At 41.8% G+C, this 17151-nt stretch overlaps 2 protein-coding genes across 18 annotated transcripts in view; one reads left to right on the top strand and one right to left on the bottom strand.

Moving 5' to 3' along the window:
- The window catches only part of LOC122875738 (probable G-protein coupled receptor 21), a 66608-nt gene extending 61545 nt beyond the window's left edge, over nucleotides 1-5063 (top strand). For 9 of the 13 annotated variants that reach the window (XR_006377895.1, XR_006377897.1, XR_006377893.1 and 6 more), the window contains one exon: nucleotides 3359-3630. The gene's annotated coding sequence lies outside the window, so the exon portion shown is untranslated. Of the gene's footprint in view, nucleotides 1-1414; nucleotides 1541-3358; nucleotides 3631-4531 lie in introns of those variants that run through there. The other 4 variants (XR_006377899.1, XR_006377898.1, XR_006377892.1 and 1 more) reach the window with 2 other exon arrangements.
- Nucleotides 1-17151, bottom strand: part of LOC122875734 (spermatid perinuclear RNA-binding protein-like) — an 82204-nt gene that overhangs the window by 8945 nt on the left and 56108 nt on the right. For all 5 annotated transcript variants that reach the window (XM_044195190.1, XM_044195189.1, XM_044195193.1 and 2 more), the window contains 7 exons: nucleotides 15734-15827; nucleotides 15299-15367; nucleotides 5882-6090; nucleotides 4513-4662; nucleotides 2571-2705; nucleotides 773-916; nucleotides 572-695 (listed from right to left, as the gene is read on the bottom strand). In XM_044195190.1, coding sequence (XP_044051125.1) covers nucleotides 572-695; nucleotides 773-916; nucleotides 2571-2705; nucleotides 4513-4662; nucleotides 5882-6090; nucleotides 15299-15367; nucleotides 15734-15827 — 925 coding nt within the window. The remainder of the gene's footprint in view (nucleotides 1-571; nucleotides 696-772; nucleotides 917-2570; nucleotides 2706-4512; nucleotides 4663-5881; nucleotides 6091-15298; nucleotides 15368-15733; nucleotides 15828-17151) is intronic.

Here is a 17151-nt window from a genome sequence, read left to right as displayed (position 1 = left end):
AAACAAAACGAGATCTAACGTGTTAATTAGTGAGAATGAGCAGGTGGGCAGATTTTGTTACCTTTGGACAGAACCAGGCTAGCTGTTTCCCTACTGTTCCCAGTCTTTGTGCTAAGCTAACTGGCTGCTGGCAGTATTGTATTTACTGTACAGACTTGAAAGCGGTGTCAGTCCTCTCAGCGAATTAGTGTATTTCCCAAAATGAAAACCTTTCATTTCTTTAAACACTTAATTGCTCAACTTCACCGTTAAACTGTAACCTGACCGCAAATTAACCAATAACCCTAAATTTCCTCTTTCTGAAGTGCAACCTTGAACATGTAGAGCCTTTTGACAATTTTTCAGATTAATAAATCACTAATTACTTTTAGGCATGTTTTCCTTGCCGCTGTAGCCAAATGCTTGCTCATGGTGGGATTTGTTGGGTCTCTGTAAATAATATTATAAAGAGTACAGTCTAGACCTGCTCTATAGGAAAAGTGCAATGAGATAACTTCTGTTATGAATTGGCGCTATATAAATAAAATGGCGTGAGGCGTGTTCAGGTAGTTTGTCATGCTGCTGGACTCACCTGGGGGGATGTATCCGTGTGCGGGTGGGGTGCTGATGTACGGGGCTCTGGGGATGACGGGAACTCGTGGAGGTCTGGCAGCGAGGGCCGGGAGGGTCAGCACAGAGGCAACGGGTCGCTTTGGCTACGCAAACACACACCCAAAACAAATCAGCACCGCACATGACGCAGTATAATACCTGCAGCACTTCATTTACTCACAGGAGGGTTGTTGGGTCGTTTCTTCTTGTTGCTCGTAGATTTGGAGCCAGAGAACAGGCTGTTCAGGGCGGCTAGTGCTGCGCTGGCTTTGGCTACTTTCTTATTGGGACCCGTCCCCCGAAAAACCTGCTTGTCCACCTCCACCTGTCACAACACACAGAGAGGAGGATGTCTTCTGATAAAGTTTGTCTAATGTTTGTTTCTTAGTAAGGCTGAAACAATTAGTCGATTAATAGAATTAGAGCTAAAACTCAAATCAATTAGTTGATTGACAAAAATTTAAAGAAAGGAAACCAACTATAAGTCATTTTTCAAGCAAAAATACTAAATGTTCTGTGGTTCCAGCTTCTAAATTATGAGCCTCTGCTGCTTTTCTTTATCTTATGTGACAGTAATCGAGTATATTTGGGTTTTAAGACTGTTGGACGGACGAAACAATCAACCTTGAAAGCAACATCTTGGGATTTAGGAAACATTTTTCACTATTTTCTGACATTTAATTGAGAAAATAATCATTAGTTGCAGCCCTAGATAGAGTAATGTAATTTATTAAACAAAAATATAACACTTTGTGGTCAGCTTCATCAAACTGTATTTTAATGACATTTGAGGTTTTTGACTCTTTTCTTTTTTTTTTTACAGGCCCTTCTAGCGACGGGCTTTGGAAATTAGCAGTAGCTATAAATGCTGCGATACATTGCATTGTACAATTGTTCTCTGTGTATACTGTATCTGTCCTTATCAAATAAAACATGAAACATAACTTTACCTCCATGATGGCACCTGTCAAACAGAGTGGGTGGGACTGTGGCACTGGGCCTCATGAACGACCAATTAATCTACGAGTGGTCCAGACCTGTCGAACGAGTCGCTACAGATAGATTCTTCACAGGGGAAAACACTCAGTGGACCAGGAATCATAACGCCTGAATCTGGAGTTTAAATATGATGCAGAAATTAACCATTTTGTTTCTTTTTACATATGTTTATATACACACTGATGTCTTCGCCTACTTTTATGTGCATAATTATAGTTCTGTGTTTGTTTGTTTGTGCCTTCCTGAAATTTGTTCTAATGCGACTGTTGACTCTGCTGATTTCTGACAGCAGGACTTGAAGCTCTGCGGTGTGAAATTCTTCTTTTTAGTCTTATATGACATTTTTGTGACTGAAACTTGCCCACAAACGGAGCAGAACAAGCAGCCTTATATCGCAGTTTTAGGGGCGTAGATTATGCTAATAATGAAATCTCATAAACACACACCTGACATTCAGGATAAGAATATGAATATGTTCTTGCATGAGGCCCAGTGTCTTCATTTGATTCTCTGTAGATGACACACTTTATCCGTCCAATCACTGTGGGTGTTACTGCTCATGCTCACTACACACTTCTTCTTTAGTTTATTCTAAACAAGCTGGAAACTTCTCATGTATGTTTGCCAAAGTGTGTGTGTTCACATTAATCATCATGACTGCAACAGAGAAATAAACCTCAAAGCAAACAAGATCCTGGTGCCTAATCATTTGAATACATTCAGACTGGAAACCATAAAACATTATATTTGTACAGAAGGTAAAAAATGAACTCCTTCAGTGTGATTCAGGCGGATTTCACAGGATAAAACTGGTTTCGTGTCTTTGTGGCATTTTGAGATGTGTGAAGATGTTTTGATATGCAGGAAGCACCGAGGTGCCGAACATCAAACGCGCTCCCTCCCTCATCAATTCCTAATAAGACCCTCTGAAAGGAAGACAGGAAATCTATGAAATGGAGCAGTGTGTGTGTTTTCGTTACCTCTATGATGAAGCGTTTGTCGTAGCTGCTGCCGCTCTCCGATATCAGCTCGTATTTGAGGCCCCGGCGTTTCTCGTTCAGCTCCATCACCGGGTTTTTCCCCCCCGCCGTCAGGATCGGACCTGGAGCTCTGGACTGCAGGCAGAGAGAGAGTCAGCGACACCGGCCGCACGTTTGTTTTATATTCCAAAATATATTAAAGTGCTCATGTTTTCCCCCAAGTGAGCCTTGAGTGAGATTTCCTGTAAGTCCTGTCACATCATGTATCTACACGTTGGAAGACTGTGTGAAGAAAAACAGACGGACTGTATTCAGTATTATCTGACAGATTCACTGACAAACGAATGAAAAATATTAACGACCATCAGGGCTCCCTGACTAGTTCAAGTCTGCGTTTACAGTAAAGTCCACTGATAAAAACATCTGATTAACTTCTGTCAGCCAATACTTGTTTTTTAACATTTTTATAAGAATCCCCTGCATTTATTTTATATATATATATATATATATATATATATATATATATATCTCCTACTATGTTTATTGTGACCGTTATCACCAAAACACCAAGCAAATTCCTTGTATGTTGAAAACCTACTTGGCAATAAATCTGATTCTGATAAACTAATAATATCGACCATGCAGATGAATCAGGTTCTGATTTATGGTCTATGAAGTTGTAAACAACAATAATTAAATTTTTAGTATTAATGTTCATCATTTCAGAAGCGCCTTTGTTTTGTATTCGCTGTTCTTTAACCTGACTATTTTATCTTGTTGTTTTGAAGATGTAGAATGAAGAGGAGGCGAGGAAGAAGGAAGTGACTGGATGGCGACGGCCTATAAAACGACTCGTTCACATCACTGCAGGTGTAGCTTCATCACACTGGATCCCAGCTTGTTTTAAAATGATGTGAACCACCCGTGAGGCAGCGGTGACTAACCTGAGGTGAATCTAAAGAGTCGCCACATCGCTGCAAATGAGTAAAAATAGAAAACGCAATTCTGCTACACACTGCTCTTATTAACTATTCAAATAAAATCATCTGAAAAGGGAAAATCTTTGATTGAACTTCTCACTTGTGCCCAATTCATAGAAATGCAACCTGTTGTGAGGAATCACTGGCAGACTTTGTATATTAGTATATTATCATTAGTATATTGTATATGTATGTTTTGCAATAAAAAGGGAACCTGTGCTGCAAAGTGGAAAAGTCCCAGAATGCATCGCTGAACTGTTAAACGGTACGATCATTCACAAAGTCTGTGCCATCAGAACAGGAACTTTTTGTTATCAATCAAACTAAACTCAAATCTAAAGGGGACAAACAGCTGACCACGTTACAAACTGATTCTGCTTTAAAAGACTTTTTTATCCCATTATTCCTGTATTCAATTTATTTTTTACTGTATTCTTTTTACTCTGTTACACTTTATGAACCTGTTTTTGAAAAGTGCTATAAAAATACAGATTATTACTATGTTTTTAAACCAAACATACCAACATGAGAGGGCTTGTGCAGTATCTTTACAAATGAGACCATTTTACTCCCAAGAGCTCAGATTATTCAATAAAGCCTCAGAAACAGGACAATATTACAGTTTACATTAACATTACATTAATTTGGGGATACTTTTATCCAAAGTGACCTACAGTTAGTGTATTCAGCCTCTGCAGGAACAGGAGCTCCACGTCATCGAAGTATTTTAGGGGAATCCCTCAAAACAAACAGAAAGCTCTACTGAAACAGAGGCAGATGCCTTCACTTGAGGGTTTGCAGCTTCAACTAAAGAAGTTAGAAATATTTAGAAGTTTAAATGAACCGTTGTTGTGATAAGTGAGGAATCTCCATCACGTCACAGGTACATGATATTTCACAAAAGGCCACTGTCCGTCTGCGCAGCAGTCTAACCCTCAATGTGTACTGTGTGTGCTCCCCACCTCCTGTGTGTCTGTGGAGGACGTGATGGAGGTGGAGCTGGAGCTGGTGGACATCCTGTCGTTCTTGCCTTCGCCATCTGACTTCTCGTCGGCGCTCAGCGAGTCCACGTCTGCGTCGCTGCCGAGCACGAAGCCCAGAGCCTGCAGCGCCTGAGGAGGGAACACAGCTGTCTCATTGCCTCTCAGTGACATCTCAACAGTCGGCTCTCTACTGCACTCAGGCTGACAATCATCTAATTAGAAAAGTAACTGGTAAACTTTCTCTAATGCCCTGACAGTCCCTGAACTCACCACAGACGGGAAATGAATCACACTTCCATCATCTATGACTGAGCTGTCCTTGAGCAAGGCACTCAACCACCTGACAGCTGCTGCAGTGAGGCTGCAAAGTGGCCATCAACAACAACAACAACAACAACAACAACACAAAGGCTGGCTGTACTGGGCAGCTCTGAAGTGTGACTGTGTAGCTGAATGAATAAATGTGTGTGAAGAACACAAAGTGTGAGCAGTCAAAGTTAACAAGTCCAGTAAAAGCTTCGTCACGCTCTCATCGGTTTAAAACCGTTTCTTTGTCTCTTTTTCTTTGTCTGAGTTAATGTTCCGGTTTTTGAACATCTGAGTGAGGGACATGACGGCAAAAGGCACAGAGAGGAATCGGCTGCTGAAGTGGTTTTAAACCCTTCACACACAGCAGTTACTACACAGCTTAGCTAGGCATGTCATATTTTCAAGGTAGGTTAGGCTCCTCAGACACACCGTCATGTTCCAACAGTTGTGTATTTTGTTCGTCTGAAGGTTTTTAAAACACAGACGATATCAGTGTGTCAGCCTTTGTGCTGATGGGAACAAACAGGATCATTGTCATGGATTGTTTCACTACTACTGCTTCTCTTATTGTCATTTGTTATGAAGATGTTCTGAGTTATGGCACTACAGTTCCCATCATGCTTTGGGTGATGCAAATGTGACATTTCAAACATTTTTTTATTTATTTTTTTTACAATATAATCTCTAATTTGTAAATGATCTAAAATGTCTTGATTCAGCAAACTGAATCAGTCCTTTTGCTCCTTGTTGTACTTTGGCTTCTGAGAGTACAATATGCTGTGTGTCTTTAAATCTTTGGTCGTGTGTGTAAACGCCGGGTCATATGCAAACTTAAGTGTTTCATTCCACAGTGAACTAATAACCCACGGGTCAGTGTTATCTAGGAGCGGGTTGGGTAGTGAGGGGTCATGGATGTTTATTGTCAATAGACAAAAAAATCTCCATTTTTATTTATGATATTTGGTTTTTGATTCTATCCAGCAGTCGTTAAACTACAACTCCCAGATTTCAATGATTTTTTGAAGTGTCATGTAACTACCTTGAGGGCTACTTGGAGCTTGGCGGTTCTCTTAGAGTTCCCGGTGGCCTGGTAGGTGGTTCCCTGGATGTCCACGGACATGGTGAAGACCGGAGCGTGCACCGGGCCGGACTGGGACAGCAGGCGGTACTGAAGGCCCGGGTGGATCTGATTCAGACGCATCAGAGCGTTCATGGGGTGGTTTGGATCCGTCATCCTCCAGTCCAGGACTAAAGGAGGAGAGATGCGCATGTCAGCTGGTTTATCAGACGCCTAAACATTTATTATCCTCCGTTCACTGTTCATCATGTTCAGCTGTCACAGAGCCACTGAGCCGCACGGAGTCTGCGGAGTCGACACAGATCGTATTTTATGGACAGATTAAGATTAAAACAGCAGCTGCTTTGGAAACACAAAGGACTGTGACGGCCATTTCTCTTCACCGGGTCATAATACATAACATAATAAAGACACAGCCTCAGGTTCATACTTGTGTCTGTAAATGCAGTTTGATTTACATGAGGAAAACGTCTGCCAGTTCATCTTGTCTCAAGGTGATTTTAAACTGTATAAGAACCTTTCATAAGCGCTACATCCAAGTAAAAGTAACTTTTACAGATCACATAACATTCAGTTAAATCAAACTCAACAACAGCAACCAAGAATTTGAAGGACAGCGACACTCGAGCTCACGTCAACCCAAAGGAGCGATTCTAGCAGAGTCGAAATTCAACTGCTGTAACAACAGTTTATGTCACAGCTTAACGTTTTGCTGCTATGAGATTGATTTGTAAATTGGCTAAAAACATGCAAAACCTCAGGTACGGTCCTTTAAACTGTATTACGATGCAAAAACAGCTTTTAATTTTACACATTTTTCTCTTCGTGTAAAATAATGTGCTGACAAACTGAATTTCAGAGCGAAGAAAATTTTTAACACTTTAGAAAACCTAAAAATACGTGCTGAACTCTGGTGCACGGACTGCGTCAGTCTCCCTCAATAAATGAAGCGAATGAGTAATAAATCAAGAGTGCTGACTTCACTCAACAACGCAGAACCAGGAAGTCTCAGAAGCCGTCTCATTCGCCGAGCTCCCTCACTTCTAATAAGCAGCTGATGAGACCGAGATGACACTGACGACACTTCACACCTCCACACCAACAAGAGATGAGGAGAGCTCTCTGCCTCCCCGCAGCTCCTGAGCAGTAATATCTCACAGATGAATTGGAAATGAACCCGTGACACTTGGAGACATCCATTATAACAGAACTGCTGACTGTCTCCATAATAAACGCTTAAAGTCCCACTTTGTCAACTGTGCTTTCAAGATACAAAAGATTTACTTTACTACGTAAACACTTTGGAATAAAAACCAGACGGACTGAATTAAAATGAGAGCTTCAGTGTTACTGTAGTGTACGGAAACAGCAGTCACATACTGTCAGAGGGGCCAGATGTTCCATAAGGCTACTGTTGATCTTTCTGAAGGTTTTAAGATTGTTTAAGATTATTTTATCGAGGAGGAACTCGACGCAGCGGTGCAGCTCCGGCCAGCAACAGGAGGTCGCTGTAAAATGGCGGAATAATGTCAGTAAACTGCACAAATCTCCTTAATATTTACCAGCCTTAACGGCATTTCATGTTTTATACTGAAAGAATCCAAAGGGATGGCCAAAAGTATGTGGACAGCCCTGTGCGCAGTTAGCTCCATGAAGAAGAGGCTTTCCCATCAGGTCTCAGTAGAGCGGTTGTTGTTTCTTTGGAAGGGATGCATTTAAGAGATGTGTTTCTGCTGTAATCTCTAAATAATAGCTTATTTCATAAAATATTGCAAGCAAACAAAACGGGGTTTTTTTGTTTTGTTTTTTTACATCTTCAAAACAAAGCAGCTTCTGAAATTATGAACACTAATGGAAAAGCTTTAATAGACTAATTACAACATTATTGTCCAGCAGGTCTGTACGCGTGGACTTCTAGTTGTCTGAAGAAATGTTTTTGGGCCTTTGAAACTTGATATACGAGGTCCAACAAGCCTCCAACTAAAGGAGACAAACGGACTTTTAACAGCTGTCTTCTGCTGAGATATTTCAAAGCTAAACTTCAGTTACTGCTTCTAATCAATGATGGACTTGATGACACGGGCTGGGAGATAATTCAGTATTATCATTTATTGTCACTCTGTATAACAATATTCTGTAATAAATCTTATATTGAGATATCCTAGCACACGGTTGCCATGTTTAACAAAATGATTTAGATTTTTTTGTTTTGTTTTAGTGTTAACGTGATTTTGAATACTTCAGTAAAAAAAACTTAATCAGATACTGTGATAATTACTGCAATATTAATTCTTTCCACAGGTGTCACCTTCTGTATAACAGGTGTCACAGAGAAAACCTCTACACATACCTGTCTTTAGTGCTGCAGTCACTGTAATGACTGTGGGCTTCTGACGGGCACAAGTGTGGTTCAGTGTGAATATGGATGCAGACGCTGTGTAAGAAGATGAATGTGAAAGTACTGATGGACAGGTGCTGGGAGGAAGAGAGGGGGAGGTGTTAATGCGCTGTGTGTGTGTGTGTGTGTGTGTGGGAGGCGGTGAGATAATTGCGTGGCAGCAGCCTGAAGTTTTAATCCCTCTCTATCGCTGCCTCCCGTCACCTCCTTTGAACTGGAAGCAGATGAGAGTCGCCGGGGACGATCGTCCCAGTGAGGGCCGATTTAATTACTGTTACACCGACAGGCAGGACGGAGAGGGGAGAGGGAGGGAGGGAGGGAGGGAGGGAGGAGGATGGAGGCTGTAGCCGTCAGTGGAAGGACTGTTTGCTTGTCTTTTAGGGCGTTTTCAGATCTGCATAGTTTAGTTCGGTTAAATCAGGTTTTCTCCCTTGGTACGGTTTGTTTGGGCAGAACACAGCAGTCGTACTCAGGTGTGGGTCAAAAAACCACACAGAGAGCGTTTAGAGGAAGTGGTCTCAGTCTGGTCACATCTGAGTTTTTGGAGCGGTTTGTTTGTGGCGGGAACATGATCTGACCTCGATCTGACCGGACTACAAGGCAGACTCTGCAAGTCTGAGCTAAAAGGCTCCTGTACTGAGGCGAGCTTTGCATGCTGGGCTGTGGACGAGTGAAATCAACTTTGCTAGCAGCTAGCTGGATAATAAATCGAGGTCTTGGATGTGTAATAAGACCTGGATTCAGCCTTGCTTCCAATTTTGCCCAGTGGCCACTCGCGGTATTACAGCACAAAATTCCCCTGCGGCCCAAAAAGCCTTTCCCCCCACAGGCCACCATTATAAGAGAGACGTGACAGGACACCTCGAACTGCAAACAAGGTCAATTATGACTCTTATGAATTTATGATCCATGGAGGTTTTATATTCGTCAAACTTTCCTCAAGGCGAGAAAAACAATGTGAAGTCTCCGGGCCAGCAGGAGAAACACTGCTGCGCATATTCAGTGGGCGGCTTACCCTGGAAGTAAACCCGGAAGCTAGAACCTTCTCTGGCGTATGCGCCAGGCGAGCAATTCTCATTGGACTAAATAGGCGCCATCCGGGTCAGGGTCCGTATCCAGTTCTTATAATGCATCCATGATCGAGGTCTGACCGGGGCTAGCAACAAAGTTCCCTTCTTGAGATTTGGACACATAGCAGCTTCTTCAGGACCTTCTGCTTGTGTTTACGTACACTCACACACACACACACACACTAATGAGAGTGAAGTATTTTGGTTTACTTGAATTTTTTCCTGTGTGAAGAGAAAGCGAACCAAGAGGAAACCGCAACAAGTTTACCAACTCATCCACTGATTCAGGACCAGAGCAAACGACCTTCAGGAAACATACAGACGTGTTCTGATGTTTAGTTTGAGTGATTCAGATACAGTATTAGAATAAAGTAGATTTAAAAAGATGCATTTTTAGTAGTAAGAAATGAAAAGTGAAAGGTTTTGTAGGTTGTACAAAAAACATGTGACTACAACTCTAGACTAGCTAAAATATACCAGCAGAACAGCACAGTCGGGGGTCCAGACTGTAAATCACATCTCGACAGCACCACATGACGTTATGTCAGTATGACATATGACGATATAAAAACAGCAGAGTTAAAAAAAGAAAATCTTGCAACAATACAAACGCAGCCTACCTCAGCCCCCTGGAGGTGGGGGGGCTACTTTCTGCCAGTATCATTATACTAACACTCATTCTGACTTTCACAAAGATAGCAGCTGCCTCCTCCAGCGCAGCTGATTTGTGGCGTCAGATAAGAGAAATCATGTCTCCATCAACATATTTCTCTGTCCAGTAGTGACGCATGTCAGTTCTAAAAAAAAACGGTCTAAAGTCAGTTGTTTCTCCGACTCTTGTGATGATCTCTGGATTCTCGCTCTCGCTTCTCTCTTGTTCGACTGCCAGTCAACCTGCAGGGCGGCAAATAAACACCGAGAGCTTCCAAATTATGGGTAAAATGAAAACTGAATGCGAGGTTGGCCGATCAGGTCTGAACTACAGAGCTGCAGCTGGTAAGTGACACAATACAGTGCAGCAACTCCCAAGATTTTGTTTAGAATCAGCTGATGATTGAACTTTATGGGCACTCAGTGAGGCAGTTTTGCTGATTTGTAAAGAAAAAGATGCCTGTGTGTCTGTATAGAAATTTAAAGTGAAGGTTTTCTAGACATCTAACTGACGTAGCATCAATATTTCAACATCAATAACTGAACTTCAGCGTGTAGCTGGAGCTGACAAATAAAATATAGTAATGCTGCTGACGCAACTCTTAAAAGTGTCTAAAATAACTTTGCTTTTGCAACAGTGTCGCGCGTTTCCTCGTCTTCTTATCTGCAAAGCACCAAACCAACCTCACGGAGCAAATATTACCAGTATTATTATTACTATGAGAGTAGTAGTATAAGAAGTAGTAACATTTCTAACACCACTTCATTTTACATTATTACTTATATCATTATATACTAATATTGTATTTACTGTATTATTGTTTTAATTGTATTTTTATATTATATCATGGTATTCTCTTCCATTTCTATTATATATACTTCATAGCATTGTAAAGTATTATTACTGTAAAGTGTGTGTATTACACATAATCCATATTTATTTTATTTAACATTATATACTTAAATATATTATGTATATTTTACTTATTATTCATACCTATACCTACATACTGTATATAGTTCTAACATCATGGCTACTGCCTACTAAGTCAGGCTGAAAATAAAAGTAAAATAAAATTTGATTGCGTTAGACAAACTCAAATCAGCAGACAAACTACAATAACTAACTTCCTGTTGGTTTTAGAGCACTGGCATCTCTTTTGTAGATATTGTAATATATATAATATATATTGTGTATAGCTTTTTTTAATGTCACCTCTCTAATTTCTTACTTAATTTTATAAAATTTCATTCAAATACAGTGGTGTGAAAAAGTGTTTGCCCCCTTCCTGATTTCGTTTTTTTTTGCATGTTTGTCACACTTAAATGTTCATCAAAACAAATGTAAATATTAGTCAGAGATAACACAAGTAAACACAAAATGCAGTTTGTTATTATTAAGGGAAAACTAAATCCAAACCTACATGGCCCTGTGTGAAAAAGTGATTGCCCCCTAAACCTAATAACTGGTTGCTCCACCCTTAGCAGCAACAACTGCAATCAAGCGTTTGCGATAACTTCCAATGAGTCTTTTACGGCGCTGTGGAGGAGTTTTGGCCCACTCATCTTTGCAGAATTGTTGTAATTCAGCCACATTGGAGGGTTTTCGAGCATAAACTGCCTTTTTAAGGTCATGCCACAGCATCTCAATAGGATTCAGGTCAGGACTTTGACTAGGCCACTCCAAAGTCTTCATTTTGTTCTTCTTCAGCCATTCAGAGGTGGACTTGCTGGTGTGTTTTGGATCATTGTCCTGCTGCAGAACCCAAGTTCGCTTCAGCTTGAGGTCACGAACAGATGGCCGGACGTTCTCCTTCAGGAGTTTTTGGTTGATAGCAGAATTCATGGTTCCATTTATGACAGCAAGTCTTCCAGGTCCTGAAGCAGCAAAACAGCCCCAGACCATCACACTACCACCACCATATTTTACTGTTGGTATGATGTTCTTTTTCTGAAATGCGGTGTTACTTTTAAGCCAGATGTAAAGGGACACACACCTTCCAAAAAGTTCAACTTTTGTCTCGTCAGTCCACAGAGTATTTTCCCAAAAGTCTTGGGGATCATCAAGATGTTTTCTGGCAAAAATGAGACGAGCCTTAATGTTCCTTTTGCTCAGCAGTGGTTTTCGTCTTGGAACTCTGCCATGCAGCCCATTTTTGCCCAATCTCTTTCTTATGGTGGAGTCGTGAACACTGACCTTAACTGAGGCAAGTGAGGCCTGCAGATCTTTAGATGTTGTTGTGGGGTCTCTAAAAGGCTGAAGAAGAACAAAATGTAGACTTTGGAGTGGCCTAGTGGAGATAAGTTGAGCAAACTATTTGTGAATGTTTATTCAACATCTGTTGCATAATAGCCGAACCGTATATGGATTCAGATGTGAATTTGATACAGCATTCTAGTGAGGCTTTGGAGTGGCCTAGTCAAAGTCCTGACCTGAATCCTATTGAGATGCTGTGGCATGACCTTAAAAAGGCAGTTTATGCTCGAAAACCCTCCAATGTGGCTGAATTACAACAATTCTGCAAAGATGAGTGGGCCAAAATTCCTCCACAACCAGTTATTAGGTTTAGGGGGGCGATCACTTTTTCACACAGGGCCATGTAGGTTTGGATTTAGTTTTCCCTTAATAATAACAACCTTCATTTAAAAACTGCATTTTGTGTTTACTTGTGTTATCTCTGACTAATATTTAAATTTGTTTGATGATCTGAAATATTTAAGTGTGACAAACATGCAAAAAAAAAGAAATCAGGAAGGGGGCAAACACTTTTGCACACCTCTATAGTTCTTTGTCTGTTTTAGCCTCTGTGCTTAAACACTTAACTTATTCCATTACTGTTTCTCTTCAAATATATATCTCTTAATACAGAATCTCACGAGCTGAATAAACCTCTCTGTTATGTCCTGAAGAAGACCTGGACATGACGACGCTGACCTTTTCTGACCTCGACACAGGAGCAGATTCGATGTCTCCTTCAGCTGCAGCAGCTTCCTTTCCTCCTTTTTTGTCCTCTCTCGCAGCTCTTTGGAAATCTGATAACTTCACACATTTTTCTGCTTTGAGGAAACGTTTCACTTAAAAGTCGCTGCTGCAACAGCTCCTTGAAGAATTCGAACTTCTTTTTTAACCGGTTTCATGCAGCTGGGTGATACGGTGAATGATGCGGCGATAGGCTGAGCTGGTGACAATTCAATGCACTAAACTGGATTCCTATTATGATCTTGTGAAGATATCAGACATGACTGCTGAATTTCAACCACTGGCCTACAATGGATCACATTCAGGCAGGGTCAGGGGGCTTTCGCTGCTTTGATACAGAGATTGAAGTGAATACCGTCTGACAGCACGACGCCATTTTTTACCTGACAGGCTCTTTTGATCCTCGTCAGCCAGAACGTCCTGATTTCTAAGAAAAGCTCAGCCTCACTGCTTTCTGCTCCACTGACTCACTTTTCCACCTTTTACACCAAGTCTGTCAGAAAGCACCTTGTTTACAGTCAACTGTAGTTTACAGCCGTCCAGCACACACTTACGCACACACACACACACACACACACACACACACACACACACAACAGTGAACACCAGAGCCTTTTGTCTTTGTCATTAGCTACAACTAGCGACAAAGTCCTCAATCGATATCCACTTATCTGCTGTTAAGAGAAACAGTTTTCTCCTGTGAAGTCAGCCTCCACATGATGGGACCAATACAGATTTCTAATATCGGCCCGACACCCAATGTTTTGTGCTTACATGTAATATTTTGCCGTTTCCATTTTACAAAATTCACAGTTTTCAATCTTATCATGTTGAAAAGGCATCTAAAAAGCATTTAGAGCACCAGGGGACACAAACTGGGAGACGGACTCAATAAAGAGTCCAAACCGAGTCACTGCTGTTCCCGGCAGGACCGGACCGGGATAATAATAATAGTCTCCACTCATCCACAACACACCACGAATACTGTAACTGTTTTATAGAAATATTTTTTCTGTATAACAACTGCTTTAAAACAGCTAACAGCTGAGTGTCTTCAGTTTCAAGAGTTGGTCAAGTGCACTTCCATAATGAAGGCTACAGGAATAAATATTCATAATATCATTTTTGTGCACTTTTGGAGCGTTTGTTTTGCACCTGGCGTTTCCTGACTGGACTTTAGTTGATCATCATGAAGCTCTGGTAGCTCTGAGTAACTGAAGCCACTTCCACCTGACAGAAAAGACTATTATTTCCATGCAGACGAATTCCCAGGTGGTGATGTTATGACGTGCCGAGGGCGGCGCTAGCATGTCTTTCTTTTTTTAACGCTAACTGTCCCTTTCTCGTGAACATATCTGTAATTTTGCAGCATTTAGCGTCGCTTTCCTGCAGAGCTTTTTGTCCTCCACTTCCTCTCACCTCCACCTTTTCTTCTTCTCTCATCTCTCTTTCTCCTCCATTTTTCCTCCACACTGCTCGGCCACGTGCACCGACCGACGGTCTCCAGTTCTGAGTAACTGCAGCTGCCCCATGTTGTTTTCACTTTGATTTACACATTTCATTTTGCATTTTTACCACCGGCCTGGCACTCGGGGCCAATCAGCTGGCCAGGACACGGAGAGTTCTCCCGATGGACGGCCCGGGCTGCACACCGACATTAGCACTGTGTCCAAAAACTCATTTATTTCACGAGTCACACTCTGGCAGTAAAAGGAAGGATTGTTGGGGGAAAAAAGTTGAACATTTTGCCGCAACACATCATCATCCAACAACACGCTGCATTTACTAATATGTGCAAGTGTGCGTTCCTGGAAGATGACTTTTTAATGTGAACAAAGTCATTCTGTTGTTCATCGCAGTCAGAGGAGGATAAAATAATTGGTAGTGAGTTGAGGTATTTAACACTGAGAGCCACCATCATAACCGTGTTACTCAGCTCGGAGAACTCAAAGTAACGAATTTCACCAAAACAAACACGGCTTCACCACGAGCGGGAATTGAGTGATCATTGTGAAATGGGAATATCCATATTCAACATAACTGAATGACGGCTGATTCAGCTGTGACTGCACTTCGATCCCACAGCCCTAAACACAGTATTTAGTGTAGATAGATATAATACATATAAAAAGGCTACTATCTGCAACATATAATCAGTCTGCCTTTAGTTCTTTGTATTCCAAAACCTTCAATAGTCGACTGTAGTGTTGCTTGTGTTTCAGAGGTGAGGGGAAGAGGATTTAGATCATCTGAGTAAACTGTGATTCTTTGAAAGTCACCTTTCATCCTTTTGATGAAGTCTCTGTCATCCGACCCGACGTCCTCCCGAAGCCTCTTCTGACAGCCGCCTGCAGAGCGGAAACAAACAGACTGATCACCTGAAACATCCCACGCCCCTCGTAGACTAAGAGAGAAGACACACACAGGTCATCTAAACATATTATTACTACCTTTATCTATATTCAGAATGTGTCTAAACAGAAGAGTATACAAGCCGCTTTATACGGCGGCAAAGAAAGAAGAGCAGTAGTTTATAGAGGGGAGATAAAAAATAGGAAACCAAATCAAGACACACGTGGATACACACAGATGAAAACAGAAATGATGCACACACACAGACACAAACAAACACACACAGACAAAACAGCATGCAGAAAAACTCACACTGACAGATTCTCATGAAAACACACACACACACACAACTGAACACACACCTTCTAACAGCCTTGGTGAGGGCTTGCTGGCGGGGAGAGGATCCATATTCAAGACCTTGTAAAGCTGTCCAAAGGCTAGGAGGCGTAACGCATACTGAAAAACACACACAAACACACACACACACACACACCAGACAGAATAAGGGCACGTCACTGTATTGGTAAAGCAACAGAACTCTGCAGTCAGAGGAGGACACGCAGCAACGATACCATTTATTCTCCGATCGATACGCTTTAATTCTCGGGGAAACTTGTGTGAGCGGCCAGTCGTTTGTGTAAACCAACTAATTCTGTTGGGAGAAACTTCATGCATTATAGAGGGGAGGAATAAACACTCAGTGGGCATCAACAACGGAGGAAAAGAAAAAGAAAGAAAAATATTCCCAGACTGGCAGGAAGGCAGAAACTGAGAGCGAGAGAGGGAGGAAAAGATGAATTTGAGGACGTCTTCATATTTCTCAGCGCTGAGCCCATATTTTCCGCCCGGGGGCGGACTTTGTTGTTCCATGTGCTGTGCAGCAGCAGTGGTAGTAGTGTTGGTGTGGGTGTAAATGGGGAACAGTGTTCCCACACTCATTAGGTGGCTAATTAGGCTGCCAGTTCGTCAAGCCTCCGCAGCACTGAGGGGCTGCTTATCCGAGGTCAGAGCCCGGGCTTCTGCGGCCGCTCGGCTATTTATAGCGCTGACGTGAGCTCGGGGCTTCACCGGGGTGGCCGAGGACTCGCTTTAAATAACTCTCCTTCAGTCAGAGTAATGGGGGGGCCGGGCCGTTACTTGTCCGTTTTCCTGGAAGAAATGCTGACTTTGGTGCAGTGGGCGGTGCCCCGGTGGGATGTTTCAGGGTCTCACGAGTCGCACGGCTGAGTTTTCACTTTCTTGGCCCAGCTAATGATTACGCTCAGCTAAGTAAGTGTCTGCGGCTGGTTTTACAGCAGGAAAACAGGAAGGGAAGTTTTATAATGCTCTGAGGGGGACGTGTCAAGACAGCATACATACAGCAGCAGTTCAAATGAAAGACTTACTATCATGGAAGTTATGTAAGAAGTCTAAAATCAGAACAGGAAGGTTTTACAGCATCAATTCACCTCCAGAGAGAAACTCTGCTCCTAAACTACACTTGATGATGATCCTAAAAATACTTAAAAACCCCCAACTTGGCTTTAAATGTTAAACCACACAAGAACTTTCTAAATGATTTTCCACACAGAGTGAATCTGTGTTTTCACAAATCTCTCTGTTTATTAAAGACAGAGCAGCTCCAGCTTTTAATGTTTTTTCATCCCAGACTTGATTAAATTTCAGGAAACTTTTTATTTGTGTGTGACTGACTTCATCACCTTTGGGACGAGATAAAACCTGGGCAGCTGTGGCTCAGAGGTGAGAGACAAGAGCCTGTTAATGGAAGCTTTTAATGTTC

This window comes from Siniperca chuatsi, linkage group LG5 (assembly GCF_020085105.1).
Source record: "Siniperca chuatsi isolate FFG_IHB_CAS linkage group LG5, ASM2008510v1, whole genome shotgun sequence".
NCBI lineage: Eukaryota > Metazoa > Chordata > Actinopteri > Centrarchiformes > Sinipercidae > Siniperca > Siniperca chuatsi.
Note: the sequence above shows the minus strand (reverse complement) of the source record. Positions and strands in the feature narration are given on the sequence as shown.